The 16,740-nt window shown below is 38.1% G+C and overlaps 1 protein-coding gene across 1 annotated transcript in view; it reads left to right on the forward strand.

Annotated features, from left to right (window-relative positions):
• The window catches only part of LOC137620616 (ribosome-binding protein 1-like), a 22,390-nt gene extending 5,721 nt beyond the window's left edge, over nt 1–16,669 (forward strand). The window contains exons 2-11 of the mRNA XM_068350913.1: nt 7,805–8,092; nt 12,101–12,241; nt 12,355–12,774; nt 13,525–13,695; nt 13,854–14,438; nt 14,535–14,716; nt 14,861–15,530; nt 15,760–15,873; nt 16,125–16,289; nt 16,533–16,669. Coding sequence (XP_068207014.1) covers nt 7,805–8,092; nt 12,101–12,241; nt 12,355–12,774; nt 13,525–13,695; nt 13,854–14,438; nt 14,535–14,716; nt 14,861–15,530; nt 15,760–15,873; nt 16,125–16,289; nt 16,533–16,669 — 2,873 coding nt within the window. The remainder of the gene's footprint in view (nt 1–7,804; nt 8,093–12,100; nt 12,242–12,354; nt 12,775–13,524; nt 13,696–13,853; nt 14,439–14,534; nt 14,717–14,860; nt 15,531–15,759; nt 15,874–16,124; nt 16,290–16,532) is intronic.
• The last annotated feature ends 71 nt before the right edge of the window (nt 16,670–16,740 follow it).

Here is a 16,740-nt window from a genome sequence, read left to right on the forward strand (position 1 = left end):
AAACTTTTTAATGGAACATCTCACCATTCAAAACATTTTCTTGAAAACATACTACTATACAATATTGATTTCTAGAAAACTTCATTTGGAGCAAAGTTTGTGAAGGGGGGGGGGGGGGATTTATGCCCACATTTAAAATCCAAGGTTAAATATTCCCGGGCAACGTCGGGTAACCCTGTTATATATATATATATATATATATAGAGAGAGAGAGAGAGAGAGAGAGAGAGAGAGAGAGAGAAAGAGAGAGAGAGAGAGAGAGAGAGAGAGAGAGGGAGAGAGAGAGAGAGAGACCTTTAGATTTGTTCTGTAGTGACTAGAAACGACTGCATTTGTTGATATTGTATATATATATATATATATATATGTGTGTGTGTGTGTGTGTGTGTGTTTAAAAACATGCTTATGTCAGCAGATTCAACAAAAAGTATTCACACCAATTTTGAATTTCTGAAGTTCCACCGATTCAACGGCCAGATTTGGAAGATCATTCCACAACCTGGTCACATCTGGAATAAAACGTCTAGAATACTGTGTGGTATTGAACTTTATGGTACAGCCAAGACTGTTAGGACTATCAACATACCTAGTACTATGTGCAGCTAGATGGTACAATCTGGGAAGTTATGGATACAAAGGATCGTCAGAATTAGTAAAAATCTACATGCACAAGAACTAACTGAACAATGGTGACAGCTAATAATGTCCAGATAAGGAATACGGAATTAAATAGACGGTAAACTCTTGTTCAGCAAATTAAGATAAGAGTCAGCAGTTAAAGACAAAACAGGAAAACAATACTCAAAATATGATAGGATGAAAGAATTAAAAAAATCCTCAGGATAGACTGATCACTGAAGATCTTAAAAGACTTTCTCAATATGCCATTTTTATATGTAATTGAAGAAGAAACAGGACTGGCGTGTTTCTCAGAAGTAAATTTGCAACTAGGGAATCACACCTATATATTTCAACGAATTACATATATTCGAAGAAACATCGTCAATGCAAAGACCTGGATGTAGTTGAGTCTTGTTGTCCCTGACCTACTTGAGTATTTTTAGAGTTCAACTCATGACCCCCGTAATTTGCTAGATATCATGAAAGGATTCAGCAACATAAGTCTATATTCAAGAGATGCAATTTGATGCACAGTAGCGTCGTCTGTATATACAACAAGTTTGTTTTCCAGACCTGTTATATGAAAATTAATGCTTATGGAGATGTAGACCTAAATGGTATTTTTCCTTTGCTTTTTATGGCTGCAGATTTCTTAGCTCCAAAGTTATTTGTTACTTTGCGCAAGTTAGTAAGAAGAGGAGCTTTTAGAACTTATTGGAGAATTGGTAATGTAACTCCATTTTGTAAATATGTGTGTGGTATCTAAAGTCCAACTGATTACCACCAAATTTCCATAACTCCCGTATTATCTAAAGTTTTGGACATCTTTTGGCAAAACGTCCGAATAGGTTTGCTGAAGGTAATCGTCTGGTCCCTAGTTTGTAATTTGGTTTTCGTAAAGGCCTTGGAACATGTGAGGCCCTTCTTACGATCTCCAATATTGTACAGAAATCCCTTGATTGTGATCAGGAAGTTCGTATGATTGGCCTTGATTTTAGTGCTGCCTTTGACAGTGTTAATCATGAGGCCCAGCGTTTTCAAACACAAATAGTTAAGAGTGGGTGAGTCGTTTCTTAGCATCATTATTGAATTTTTCAAGTAATAGATCGCAAAGAGTTGTTGTTGATGGGCACCATATTGAATATATGAACGTGATATCTGGTGTTTCTCAGGATAGCGTTCTTGGCCCATTACTTTTTTTAAAATTATATTCACCTGGCATGTGGTTTGGCCTAGAAAAAAAAGCTTGTTGCATATGCAGATGATGCTCCTCTCTTTGCATCAATTTCATCTCCTGAATGTAGATCTGGGGTTGCTGAATCCATTAATAGCTATCTAGCTAAAATTAGTGAGGTAGGAAGTTGAATCCTAACAAAACTCAGAGTATGATTGTAAGTAGGTTGAGGACCGTGGCTCCTCACCATCCGGATCTCAGCATTGATAATTTTTCCTTAACTTTGTATGACTTTAAAAATTTTAGGTGTGATTCTCGACAGCAAATTTACTTTTGAGAAACACATTAGGTCTGTGTCTTCTTCAATTGCACACAAAATTGGCTTACTGAGAAAGTCTTATAAGAATTTCGGTGATCAAACTTTTCTGAGGAAGTATTTTAATTCTTTCATTTTACCTTGTTTCGAGTATTGTTCTCCTGTTTGGTCTTCAGCTGCTGATTCTCATCTTAATTTGTTGGACAGGAACTTACGGGGTATTAAATTTCTTATTCCTGACATAGATATTAATCTCTGGCACCGTCATTCAATTAGTTCACAATGCATATTGCATGAGATTTTTTTTTTTATATAATTCAGACCATCCTCTACATTTAGATCTTCCCGGACATTTCCATCCTGTTTGTAATACTAGGTATGCAGTTAATTCTAATAGTCAGGCCTTCTCCATCATGAGGTTCAATACTACACAGTACTCTAGAAGTTTTATTCCAGCTGTGACCAAGTTGTGGAATGATCTTCCTATTCGAGTAGTTGAATAAAAAATTCAAACTTGCAGCAAATGTTTTTATGTTGAACAGGTTGACATGAGTCTTTATAGTTTATGTATGAAATATGTTTTAATGTTGTTAATGTTTTCAGAATATCTTATTCTAATGGTTCAATACTTCTTATATCGTTTATTTATTTCATTATTTCCTTTCCTTACTGGGCTATTTTTCCCTGTTGGAGGCCTTGGGCTTATAGCATCTTGCTTTTCCAACTAGGGTTGTAGCTTAGTTAATAATAATAATAATAACAATAATAATAATAATAATAATAATAATAACAATAACAATAACAATAACAATAATAATAATAATAATAATGATAATAATAATAATAATAATAATAGTAATAGAAATAATAATAATAATAATAATAATAATAATAAAAACACTGCCCTGAGGAAAACCAGCCACCAGGTATAACATTCCTATAGTTACTATAATGCTCATCAAACACGACTCTGTAATCTATTACTTGAAAATCCAGTAATGATGTTAAGAAAAGACCCACCTCGTCCCATCTGTTTAAATTTGAAAATAAGGGTCTTATGATTAACACAGTCAAGGCGAATCATGGGAGGTTCCTGATGACAATCAAAGAATATCTTTACAGAATTGTTAATTGTAAGAGGGACATCACATACTCCAAGACTGATGTAAAATCAAGCTGCAATTTTGAGAACAGATGATTACCTTCGGCATGGCTTACCTATTTAGACAGTTTGCCAAAAGTGTTAGAATACTTAGATCAGGGTGGTCCAACCTTTTCCAGGGTAAGGGCCACATCTCACGAAATGCTTTATGTCACGGGCCACAAACGAAAATTTAAACTAAAATTATAATTCATGGTGCAGTAACTGAAGAGGAGCACCTTCCCCGAAGGGGAGAGGATCAATTTCATTATATCCAAGTGATATTTTACCAAGTATGTAGATGCACTTGCAGAGTTTACACACCGTTTCATAAAATTTTCCCCTATACTTACTTGTATATGAATATTTTTGTTCCGAAACGACCAAAAAAAAAATAAATAAATAAATAAATAAAAATAAGTTAAAGATTAGATATTAGAATCTTATATAGTTCTGTTCAAATTGAACTTCAAATACCAATTAATGTACACATAATATACAAAAAGATAAAAACGATATAAACAACTCAGATACTAGTTTTTAGTAATAGTTTCTAATCATAAGTAAAGAACAAAATAGAACCGTGCATAGTTCTATTCTTGTTTAACTTCAAAACACTGTAAAATCAAAGTAAACCTACAAACTTACACATACATACACACATACACATACATACACACACGCGCACACTCACAATATATATATATATATATATATATATATATATATATATATATATATATATATATATAAACACTTGATTTATTTCAATTCAGTTATAGGTTTTAATCATAGACATTATACATTATCAAATGACCAGGTAAAAAAGATGGAGTACACAGGCTACCATGGGATTGTTGAACACAAGGTGTCTGGACCTCAGTTTCTCAAAGTATCTAAATCTTGTTTTAAACTCACAATATTTTCCTTCAAGTTTTCCAAAAAAGACGAGAAGTCTGTTCCATTATCTTTGTATAATTCATGACAAGCAGATAAGTGTCTTGAATAACTCACGGAAAAGTTGTAGCTTTCTACGAAGAGAATTAAAATGTCCTACTAGCTAGGAAAAATTCTGTAATTATCCTTGTACGTCCATGTTTAGTACGTTCAGGTGGCCAGTTACTTCTGTAAGAATGGTTTGGGGGCGAAAGAATGTCTTTATTGTGTAGCTGAATTTGGCGATATTCTGAATTACTAATATGCTGATTTTGTAGAAATGGTAGAATATCTTCCCTTTAAAGACATGAAACGGAGTATTTTTCAGCACTCAGCCCGCCAACACATAAATATAGTAGCAGGTCACTGTAATCTGTTTAGTTTTTTCCAGGAATGATATAAATCTTCTCTGCCTAAGGAACTATTTCTGCTTCTGATTAAATTAACAATATTTCTATCACATGTCATGACATCACTCATCTCCAACATTCTGCTTCATGAGCCCTATTGGGGAATAATGCAGTGCAGTGTGATGCAATGCACTCAATATTTCTTTAAAAGACCAACTAACCCCATATTACTGTCTGCCATAACTTTTGCTCTATCCGTAACAATGCAGGAACACTACTTTTAATCCTTCCGTATTCATTGACCACGGATTTGAGGGAAACTTATATATCACAACCTCTTAAAATAATCATTCAATGACTGCATCTTGACAAGTTCGTGTACCACAAAATATTCGTCAGTGGTGACGGCCAATATGAGTAACTGGCTTGTGTCACATCAGTGCTACCATCTAAATCAAGTGAAAAGTACTTGCAATGTTTCATTACATTTTCAAGTTTCATGAGAACAGGTCGATTAGCTTTAGTCCCTCCTCTTGCGACTATTTGGCGAGATAAGGACACACTTTCCAATTTCTTTGTTACCAGGTACTTTTTCTTCTGCAAACTATTGTGATATTTTACTGCATACTGCTCTATTAATTCTCCATCTCTAGAGGATTTTTTTTCTTTACAAGCACCAGAGCAACTTCATATGAAGCAGTAAGTCTAACTTTTTGTGGGTTTTAAGAGTTATGTAGACCATACTGTTGCTGTAGAAGTTTGTCCTTCAAGATATTCAATATATCACTTCGTGACATTCCCACAAATTGAGCACACATTTCCTTGTGCAATGCCTCACAATGCCTTTAAAAGATATACTTCTTAACAACAAAAAGAATTTCCTGCCACACAACATTCTTCTTCCCACTTCATATCATATGCTCCGTTCACTTCAGAGCGCTTTATTTTCTTACTTTGACACATTATGAAAAGACGTTGCGAACAATAGTACTTAACTGCAAAACAGAGGCAAGCTAAAAACTATTCGAAACTTCAGGGGCTCCATCATGGGTCTATTGACAGGGTTGTCATTAAATCTCCTTACATTTATATTTGTTACTGTTATTACTTTCATTCTCTCTACCGTCAAAAGTAAACTAAATATTAGCATTGAAAGTTATGGACAGAGAGAGAGAGAGAGAGAGAGAGAGAGAGAGAGAGAGAGAGAGAGAGAGAGAGAGAGAGAGAGAGAGAGAGAGAGAGCTGAAATGTATAATTTTAATTTCATTTCATTATCTATATTTTTTTAAGCATTCTAAAGGGACCATTTTAGGTCCAGTAAGGTTTCGGCACATTAAATCATACTGCATAATTAGGTCAGTATTGGAGGGCCACAAAAAAAATCACCTGGCGGGCCACATTTGGCCCGCTGACCTAGGTTGGACCACTCTGTATTATGTGATAGAGTACCCGCAAACTTATTTTGCGGAGTGAGCAGTTACGAACCAGGAAGCAGAAGTAGGCAAGATATTGTCCAAACTCAGGGATAAAAGTCAGATAACATGGACACAACGATGCTAAATGGGATGTTATGAACCAGGAAGCAGAAGGTAGACGAGACATTGCCAAACTCAGGATAAAAAATCAGATAACATGGACACAACGATGCGCAAATGGGATTAATGTTAAATCAAGAAATGAGTATGGCACAGAGGTGAGTGCCGGGACATATAATGCATGAGCAATCAATGGTAAATGCAATGTGATACTACGTACGAACAACACCAACGAAAGGATTTAAATAAACGAAAAAAAAGAAAGAATGTAAGACCCAATATGAAAAAAAAACAGGATATGTATAAAGATGGCATATTTCATAATGTAAATGCGAGGGGGATTAAATTTAAAAAGAATCCTATAAAGGAGATAGTGAACACAACCAAGTCCACAATAATTTGTCTAACTGAAACGAATTTAGGGAAAGAAAAAAATAAAAACGAAGGATAAAAGATTTACGAGAATAACAGAAGCACGGGAGGAGGGGGATTACTGACAGAATTTAAAGAAGAACTTGGAAATGTAACAGTTGAAGTGAATAGAGAGAATAAGATCAAAGATGCACTCTGGATAAAAATGGACAATGGTCGCGTCAAGATTAGATTAGGCGTAGTGTAGCCTCTGCTCCACAAGAAGATAAGATGACCAAGAAAATAAAGGGAGAAATGTATAAAGTAATGAAATAAGAAGTCTAGAAGGCAGATAAGGGTGAAGGAAAATTGCTAATAGTGGGAGATTTTAATGGTAAAGTATGAGTAGAAATAGCGGGAAATAAGACAAAAGTTTCGGTAGGTGGGAGTGGTTTGTCCAACTGGTAGAAAATGTGAATTTAAGTATTATCAATACTCATGAAAAATATACAGGGAAATGGGCAAGAAGTGGAAATGGAAAACTAACAATAATAGACTATGGAATAGTTATAAAAGAGGATGAGGGAGGAGCTAAGACTCCACACAGATGAAGAGAAAATAGTAATACCCTACAGAGTAACATACAAGTTTACAATGCCATGATAATTGAAATGAACTGGTGACCATTAAATAAGCAGAGTAATCAGAAGAGAAGAATTCTGGATTTGCAAAGATTTGAAAATGAGACTGAAGCTGCAGGACTATTGAAAATCATTGAAGGTAGGGGACAATAAAAGAAAAATATAAAATATGACAAAATTTTTTTTTATATGATAAAGGAGAAATGCAGTAAGAATGTCGCAAAAATGTTAAAAACTAAGACCATTAATGAAGACTAAAAGGAAAATAAAGATCAGATTGAAGGAAAGTAATTTATAGAACACAACTCCATGAAGTACAAGAAAAGCTGGTAGACAAGCACATAATAAAAGGAAATGCAAAGAAAATAATGCAAGGAGGGGATGAAGTGAACAGGAAAGGTGGAGTCAATGAAGCAGCATTCTGAGATTTCAAAAAAAAAAAAAAAAAAAAAAAAAAAAAATTGCTATACATAAGACGTGTACTATAACTGCCATCAGAAATATATGTGTAACGATAGAAAACGTTGAGGATATAAAAAGATAATTTGAACTTTATTATGCAGAACTATTAAAGTTGGAATAGTGTAATACTTTAGTGGAGAGACAAGCTGGCAAATCTAATGCATCTGAATGATTGTTGGGTGATGGAAGAAATGAAATTAGAAAAAAGATAAAGGAATGAAGACAACTCAACAAGAAGTAGATGCTATTATACTATCCCTGAAAAATAACAAAACAGGAGACAAAGAAGAAATGAATAATAAAATGAAAAACACGGGTCAAGAGATTAAGAATAGCGTGAGAGAAATTATAAATGAAATAGAAGGGAGAATAGATATACCCGATGACTGGGATGAACTAGAAATATTATCAGTGGGAAAGTCTAAAGGTAGCAGATTAGATATAGACAATAGAAGACTATTTATTACGAACAATGTTAGTAAGATGTTTCAGAAACTAAGATTATTGAAAATGAAGGATGAAATTAAAGACAAGATTAGCAGATTTCAGTGTGGAGGGATAGAGGGTAGATCAGCAGCAGATCACCTTATGACACTGAGTGGTGTTAGGAACCTTAACACACACACACACACACTATAGGTTATCATCAGCCATTACTATAGTCAAACCATTCGGTGTTGGCCGTTGAAAAGAGCTCTTTGGCAGAAGTTATCGTGTCTGAGCGTAAACACTTAGTTCATTTTTCCTTGAAGGAAGTTCTCTTTAGAGACAAGTCGAAAACCTTTGAAAACAACAATAAAGCCAGATTAAGAGATTAACAGTAATACAGGGACAAGTATTCTTTTTTCCCTCACCCTTTCTTTACAACTGTACTTGCTGGCTCAAGATTACCTAAATAACATCAACATGTTTTATACATACATACATACATACATACACACGCGCACACACACACACATATATATACATATATATATATATATATATATATATATATATATATATATATATATATAATCTCGAAAACTGACATCTAAGCATAAAGAATTCTTATCATGAACTTGGAAGAGTTATTAAAAAAAAGACCTTTTAAATCTTTTTAAATGTTCTGCCCTTTTCAGGTACTTATCTTTCACTTTCCGTGCTTGAGGTCTTCGGGTCACATCCGTCAATCAATGGTCTTTCGGTTTATAAGATTATGATTTCTTAAAGGAAAAGCCAATTTAATCTTCATTCTCTCTCTCTCTCTCTCTCTCTCTCTCTCTCTCTCTCTCTCTCTCTCTCTCTCTCTCTCTCTCTCTCCGTATATATATATATATATATATATATATATATATATATATATATATATATATATATATATATATATACATATATATATATATATATATATATATATATATATATATATATATATATATATATATATATATATCATGTAGATTTTCCTTAAAGATTTATTGCATCCATTGAATGCAATGTTTTCTCCACCTTCCACAAGTATTTTTTCAAAGGTGGGGATTTCCTCTCGTGCATAAAAGTTTAACACTGTTCTTTTAACATATTTAAGTCATCTAGAGCAGTCACAGTACGAGGGTGATGCTTTGTTCTTTATTGAAATTGAGGTTTTCCACATTGTTTTTGCGTGACTATTCGATGAAATATTAATTCAGTAACATTAGAGGCTTCAGACTTGCGGATACAGGCTACGATTACAGCATTAAAAGGGCCACTGTTCATCTTCATTGTCAAATACTTGTACATACTGCGTAGGCTACTGTTTCCCCGAGTTGGTTAGATTGCCAGTCGTTTAAGTTTGATAGCTTATGCAGTCTTAAACACTCCATTTTATACTTCAAGATCAACCATTCTGGGGATTAAACAGTGCTCTCTGATCTTTGCCTGATAAATTTATCCTTGTGACCTCCAAGATTTTAAACTCACCATCTGCCAGTCTTATTATGACAATAGGATAAAATTGCCAAATAACCGGGGATTATAATTTCGAAAAAAAATGTTGTTAGTTCCAATTATCATTATAGAAATGGAAACCTTACCTTATGAAATATATATGTTCGACAAGACTAACAGGAGAGAGAGAGAGAGAGAGAGAGAGAGAGAGAGAGAGAGAGAGAGAGAGAGAGAGAGAGAGAGAGAGAGAGAGAGAGATTGGATTTAACTTCTGGTTAATCGTAGCCACCTTTGGTTAATCCTGTGAGATTAGTAAAAAATGAAGGACATCTGTCATAAAGCGGCTTCGCTTTATCAGTGTAGATGGATCGTGTATAAGTAATGTGTTCTGTTTTCCTTAAATTTGTTGAATTATTTTGACACGAGTACGCTATACAGTGGGTCAGAAATCGTCTCAGCGTAGAACAAACGTCTTGGACAAGTCCTTCCACTTGCGTCTGTTTATGATCTTTTTGTGCCAGTCCATAACCGCAAACTTTCTTAGCTCGTAAATCCAGCGTCTTCTCTTCCTTCCCATGCTTCTTTTGCTATCACTAGGGGACCATTCTGTTATTCTTAATGTCCATCTGTTGTCTGTCATTCTCATTATATGCCCTGATCTTGTCCATTTCTTTTTCTTACAAGTTGTTAGAATATCCTCAAGTTTGGTTTGCTCTCGTATCCACGTCGCTATTTTTCTGTCTCTTAGCGTCATTTCCGTCATCATTCTTTCCATAGTTCTTTGAGTTGTATCTAATGCTCTAGAGGTATGGCAAGGCTCCAAGTTAATACTGATAGAACCATCTCATTTAATACTTTTAGTTTTAAAGAGTGGTATTTTAATCTTTATAAACTAATTTTGTCTACCAAATGTTCTCCATACCATGCTTATCCTTCTTTTAATTTCAATTTCGTGTTCTGGAGAAAAACCATATATATATATATATATATATATATATATATATATATATATATATATATATATATATATGTATATATATATATATATATATATATATATATATATATATATATATATATATATATATATATATAGTTTGGGAGTGCAGTAAAATATTTTGATAAACTATGCCTGAAACCCTGTAGAATTGTGTAAGAAAGTAGACAAAGATGATGCCAAGATAATATATAAATTAAATGAGAAAGGTAACGAAATAATTAAGAGTCCTGTCTGATATAAGGAGGAAATTATGATAGAAAGAAGTGTCAAACAGGGAACAATTTGGCTCCAAAATTATGTTCAATTGTTACAGACAAAGGTAATACTATGAGTGAGAAGATGGTAACGTTACCCTGATATATGTACTTGATGATAAAATATTCCCTATCTATAACACATACAAAGTAGAAAAAGCCATAATCAACTGGCAAAAATTTGGAAGAACTAAAGAAAATTACCTTTAGCACCAATTCACAGAAGTCAGTGGTGTTAGTAATAAGACACACAAAAAAGAAGAAGTTAGAAAGGTTAACGATGGTGCAAGAAGTTAGGAAATATGGAGACAGTAAGAGAGTAGGAGATTTGGCAATCTGGTGACAATAAAGATATATCAAACAGTAGGGGTACCTACAATATTTGCAAATATTGAGACATGGGGTGAAATAAAGGAAAAGGAAATGAGAGAGTTAGAGGGCACACAGTACAAGATTATAAAAAGAATGTTTAAACAAGTTGCAACTACATCTTATTGAAGTTAATAGAAGAAACAGGAATATGGCCAGTTGAGAATTGAAATTGAATTAAGAAAGCATAAAAAACAAGAAATTGAGAAAGAAACAAAATGTAAAATCGTAAAGGAAATTCAAAGATAAATAGAAGTAAAGAAAACAGAAATAACCACGTTGAGGTATGTAAATGGTAATGACAGAAGAGATTACTCAGGTCAAATTAACACCAAGGAAGCTGTGATAGTAATGAAGACAAGGTTGAATATGAGACTTGAAAGAAAATTATATAAATAGAAATGAAAAAAAAAATAGGCTCAGTGAGTTGTGCAGAGAAACAGATGATACAACAGAACATATGCTTACCTGTGAAGAATTAAGAAAATTTAGAAGCAGTAGCATAGAATTAAGGATATTAAAATCGCCATCCAAAAAAAGTCGCCCGATATATTAGACAGGCTATGGAAGTTAGAAATAAAAGTATGAAAGCTGCACTGTCTGTGTAGAAGGTAACTAATGATAATGAACTTTCTGCAGATTGCAGATTGCAGCGCTTTGCACCTGGACACCTAGTACTGTGCTAACAATCAAAGTGCTGTGGAAACAGCAACGAGGAACCTGGAACCTAGAACAAAGAGGAACCTGCAAAAGATGCTTGAGATACGAGGGTAGAAAACCCGATGAATATATTTGGCATACTGGGGTACACAAGTCTGGAGAATTTTGAGGTGTTAGAGATACTGGACAGGTCAATCTGGTGAAGCTGTTAAAGATGCTGGAGATACTACTGAGGCAGGTGAGCTCGGAGAACATACACAAGGTGCTGGAGATACTGGGGCGGGCAAGCAAGTCTGGAGAACCTGCGAAAAGTGCTGGAGATACTACTGGGGCAGGCGAATTTGGAGAACCAGCAGAAAGTTTTGGAGATACTGGACAGGTAAGTCTGGTGAAGCTATTGACGGTGCTGGAAATACTACTGGGGCAAGTAAGTTTGGAGAACTAGTCGAAAATGCTGGAGATACTGGGGCAAGCGAATCTGGAAAAACTACAGAAGGGGCTGGGGATACTACTGGGTCAGGTGAGTTTGGTAAACAAGCAGATAGTGCTGTAGATACAGGGAAAATGAGTCTGGTGAACCTGCTGGAGGTACTGGGGATACTACTGGGTCCTGTGAGTTTGGTGAACCAGCAGATAGTGATGGAAATACTGGGGCACGCGAGTCTGCAGGACCTCCTGAAGGTGCTGGGGATACTACTAAGGCAGGCGAGTTTGGAGAGCCAGCAGATAGTGCTGGAGATACCGAGGCAAGCGAGTCTGGAGAATCCATTGAAGGTGCTGTGGATACTGCTAGGGCAGGCGAGTTTGAAGAACCAGCAGATAGTGCTGGAGATACTGGGGCAAGCGAGACTGGAGAATCCATTGAAGGTGCTGTGGATACTGCTAGGGCAGGCGAGTTTGAAGAACCAGCAGATAGTGCTGGAGATACTGGGGCAAGCGAGTCTGGAGAATCCATTGAAGGTGCTGTGGATACTGCTAGGGCAGGCGAGTTTGAAGAACCAGCAGATAGTGCTGGAGATACCGAGGCAAACGAGTCTCAAGAACCTGCTGAAGGTGCTGGGATATTATTATTATTATTAATTGCTAAGCTACAACCCTAGTTGGAAAACCAGGAGGATATAAGCACAGGGGCTCCAACAGGGAAAATAGCCCAGTGAAGAAAGGAAACAAGAGAAAAACTAATATATTGACAGTAACATTCAAATAAATATTTCCTAAATGAGCTATAAACACTTAAAAAAAAGGGAAGAGAAGTAAGATAGAATAGTGTGCCCGAGTGTTCGCTCAAGCAGGAGAACTCTAACCCAAGACAGTGAAAGACCATGGTACAGAGGCTATGATGCTACCGAAGACTAGAAAAAAATGGTTTACTTTTGGAGTGTATTTCTCCTAGAAGAACTGCTTGCCAATACTAAAGAGTCTCTTCTACCCTTACCAAGAAGAAAGTGGCCACTGAACTATTACAGTACAGTCGATAACCTCTTGAGTGAAGGATAATTGTTTGCTGGGGATACTGGTGGGCAGGTTAGTTTGGAGAAGAAGCAGAGAGTTCAGGAGATACTGGGGCAGGCCATTCTTGAAAACCTGCAGAAGGTGCTGGACATACCTCAGGGGCTGGTGAGTTTGGAGAAATAGCAAAAAGTGCTGGAGATACTGGAGCAAATGAGTCTTGAGACCCTGCAGAAGGTGCTAAGGATACTATTGAGGCAGGTGAGATTGGAAAACCAGAAGAAAGTGATGGACATACTGTGGCAAATGAGTCTGGAGAACCTGCTTAAGGTGCTAAAGGTACCGCTGGGGCAGGTGAGTTTGGAGAACAAGGAGCGAGTGCTAGAGATACTGTAAAACATTCAGAGGGTACTGGAGATATTGCTGGGCCAGGTGAGTGTGGAGAACCAACAGAAATTGTTGAAGATACTGGGGCAAGAGAGCTTGGAGAATCTGCAAAAGGTGCTGGGGATACTACTGTGGCAGGTAAGTTTGGAGAACATGTATAAAGTGCTGGAGATACTGGGGCAAGCAAGTCTGGAGAACCTACAGAAGGTGCGGGGGACACTACTAAGGCAGGTGAGTTTAGAGAACCGGCAGAAAGAGCTGGATATACTGGGGCAAGTGAGTCTGCAAAACTGCAGAAGGTGCTGAGGATACTACTGAGGCAGGTGAGTTTGCAGAACCAGCAGGAAGTGCTGGAGATACTGGGGCAAGCAAGTCTGGAAAACCTGCAGAAGGTGTTAGGGATACTGCTAGGGTAGGTGAGTTTGGAGAACCAAAAGAGAGTGCTAGAGATATTGGCGCAAGTGAGTCTGAAGAACCAGCAGAAGGTGCTGGGGATACTACTAGGGCAGGTGAGTTCAGGGAACCCGCAGAAAGTGCTGGAGATACTGGGGCAAGAAAGACTGGACAAAGAGCAGAGGGTGCTGGGGATACTGCTGAGGTAGGTGAGTTTGGAGAACCAGAAGAAAGTGCTAGAGATACTGGCGCAAGCGAGTCTGGAAAACCTACAGATGGTGCTGGGAATACTACTAAGGCAGGTGAGTTTGGAGAGCTAGAAAAAAAGTGCTGGAGATACTGGGGCAAGCGAGTCTGGAATTATGCAAAAGGTGCTGGGGATACTGCTATGGTAGGTGAGTTTGGAGAACCAGAAGAAATGGCAAGAGATACTGGGGCAAGTGAGTCTGGAGAACCGGCTGAAGGTGCTGGGAATACTACTTGGTCAGGTGAGTTTGGTGAACCAGCAGATAGTGCTCGAGATACTGGGGTAAGCGAGTCTGGAGAATCTACTGAAGATGCTAGGGATACTACTGGATCATGAGAGTTAGGAGCGCCAGCATATAGTGCTGGAGATAATGGGGCAAGCGAGTCTGCAGAACCTGCTGAAGGTGCTGGTGATACTACTAGGGTAGGCGAGTTTAGAGAACCAGAAGAAAGTGCTGGAGTTACTGGAGAGAGCGAGTCTGAAGAACCTGCAAAAGTGCTAGGGATATTACTGGGGCAGGTGAGTTTGGAGAACCAGAAAAAAAGTGCTGGAGAAACTGTGGCAGGCAAATCAGGAAAACCTACTGAAAGTGCTGGGGATACTGCTGGGGCAGGCTTGTTTGGAGAACCAAAAGAAAGTGCTAGAGATACTGGTGCCAGTTAGTCCGAAGAAACTGCAGAAGGTGCTGGGGATATTGCTAGTTCAGGTGAGTTTGGAGAAACAAAAGAAAGCGCTAGAGATACTGATGCAAGTGAGTCTGAAGAACATGCAGAAGGTACTGGGGATACTTCTGGGGCAGGTGAGTTTGGAGATCCAGAGGAAAGTGTTAGATATACCGGTGCAAGTGATAGTGAAAAACCTGCAAAAAGTGCTGGTGATACAATTAGGGCAGGTGAGTTTGGAGAACCAGCAGAAAGTGCTGGATATACTGGGGCAAGCAAGTATGGAGAGCCTGAAGAAGGTGCTGGGCATACTACTGAGGCAGGGGAGTTAGGAGAACCAGAAGAAAGTGCTACAGACACTGGCACAAGTGAGTCTGAAGAACCTGCAAAGGGTTCTGGGGATACTCCTATGGTAGGTGAGTTTGGAGAAGCAACAGAAAGTGCTGGAGATACTGGGGCAAGCAAATTTGGACAAAATGCTGAAGGTGCTGGGAATACTTCTGGGGTAAATGAGTTTGGAGAACCAGAAGAAAATGCTAGAGATACTGGTGCAAGTGAGTGTGAAGTACCTGCAGAAGGTGCTGGGGATACTACTAGGACAGGTGAGTTTGAAGAATCAGTAGAAAATGCTGGAGATACTGGGGCAAGCAAGTCTGGAGAACCTGCAGAAGGTGCTGGGGATGCTGCTGGGCTGGTGAGTTTGGAGAACAAGAAAAAAGTTCTAGAAATACTGGCGCGAGTAAGTCTGAAGAACCTGCATAAGGTTCTGGGGATACTGCTGGGGCTGGTGAGTTTGGAAAACCAGATGAAAGTGCTAGAGATGAGGGCGCAAACAAGTCTGATGAACATGCAGAAGGTGTTGGGGATACTAATAGGGTAGGAGAGTTTGGTAACCAACAGATAGTGCTGGAGATACTGGGGTAAGCGAGTCTGGAGAACCTGCAGGTGGTGGGAATACTACTGGGTCTGGCAAGTTTGGAGAACCAGAAGAAAGTGCTAGAGATACTGGGGCAAGTGAGTCTGAAGAACTGCAGAAGGTGCTGGGGATACTACTGAGGCAGGTGAGTTTTCAGAAAAGCAGAAAGTGCTGGAGATACTGGGGCAAGCATGTCTGGAGAACCTGCAGAAGGTTCTGGGGATACTGCTGGGCTGGTGAGTTTGGAGAACCAGATCAAAATGCTAGAGATGAGGGCGCAAACAAGTCTGATGAACATGCAGAAGGTGCTGGGGATACTAATAGGGCAAGTGAGTTTGGTAACAAATAGATAGTGCTGGAGATACTGGGGTAAACAAGTCTGGAGAACCTGGAGAAGGTGGTAGGAGTACTACTGGGTCTGGCAAGTCTGGAGAACCTGGAGAAGATGGTGGGAGTACTACTGGGTCTGGCAAGTCTGGAGAACCAGAAGAAAATGCTAGAGATACTGGGGCAAGTGAGTCTGCAGAACTGCAAAAGGTGCTAGGAATACTACTGAGGCAGGTGAGTTTGCAGAACCAGCAGAAAGTGCTGGAGATACTGGGGTAAGCGAGTCTGGAGAGCCTGCAGAAGGTGGTGGGAATACTACTGGGTGTGGCAATTTTGTAAAATCAAAAGAAAGTGCTAAATATACTGTGCAAGCGAGTCTGGAGAACCTGCAGAAGGGGCTGAGGACACTGCTAGGCATGTGAGTTTGAAGAACAAGCAGAAAGGGCTAGAGATACTGGAGCAAGCGAGTCTGGAGATCCTGCAGAAGGTGCTGGGAATATCACTGGAGCAGGTGAATGTGGAGAACCAGCAGAAAGTGATGGAGATACTGGGCAAGGGACTGTGTAGAACAAGCAGAAGGTGCTGAGGATACTAATGGGGTAGGTGAGTTTGGAGAACCAGGAAAAATTGCTGGGGAT

The sequence above is a fragment of the Palaemon carinicauda genome, chromosome 2 (assembly GCF_036898095.1).
Source record: "Palaemon carinicauda isolate YSFRI2023 chromosome 2, ASM3689809v2, whole genome shotgun sequence".
Lineage (NCBI taxonomy): Eukaryota > Metazoa > Arthropoda > Malacostraca > Decapoda > Palaemonidae > Palaemon > Palaemon carinicauda.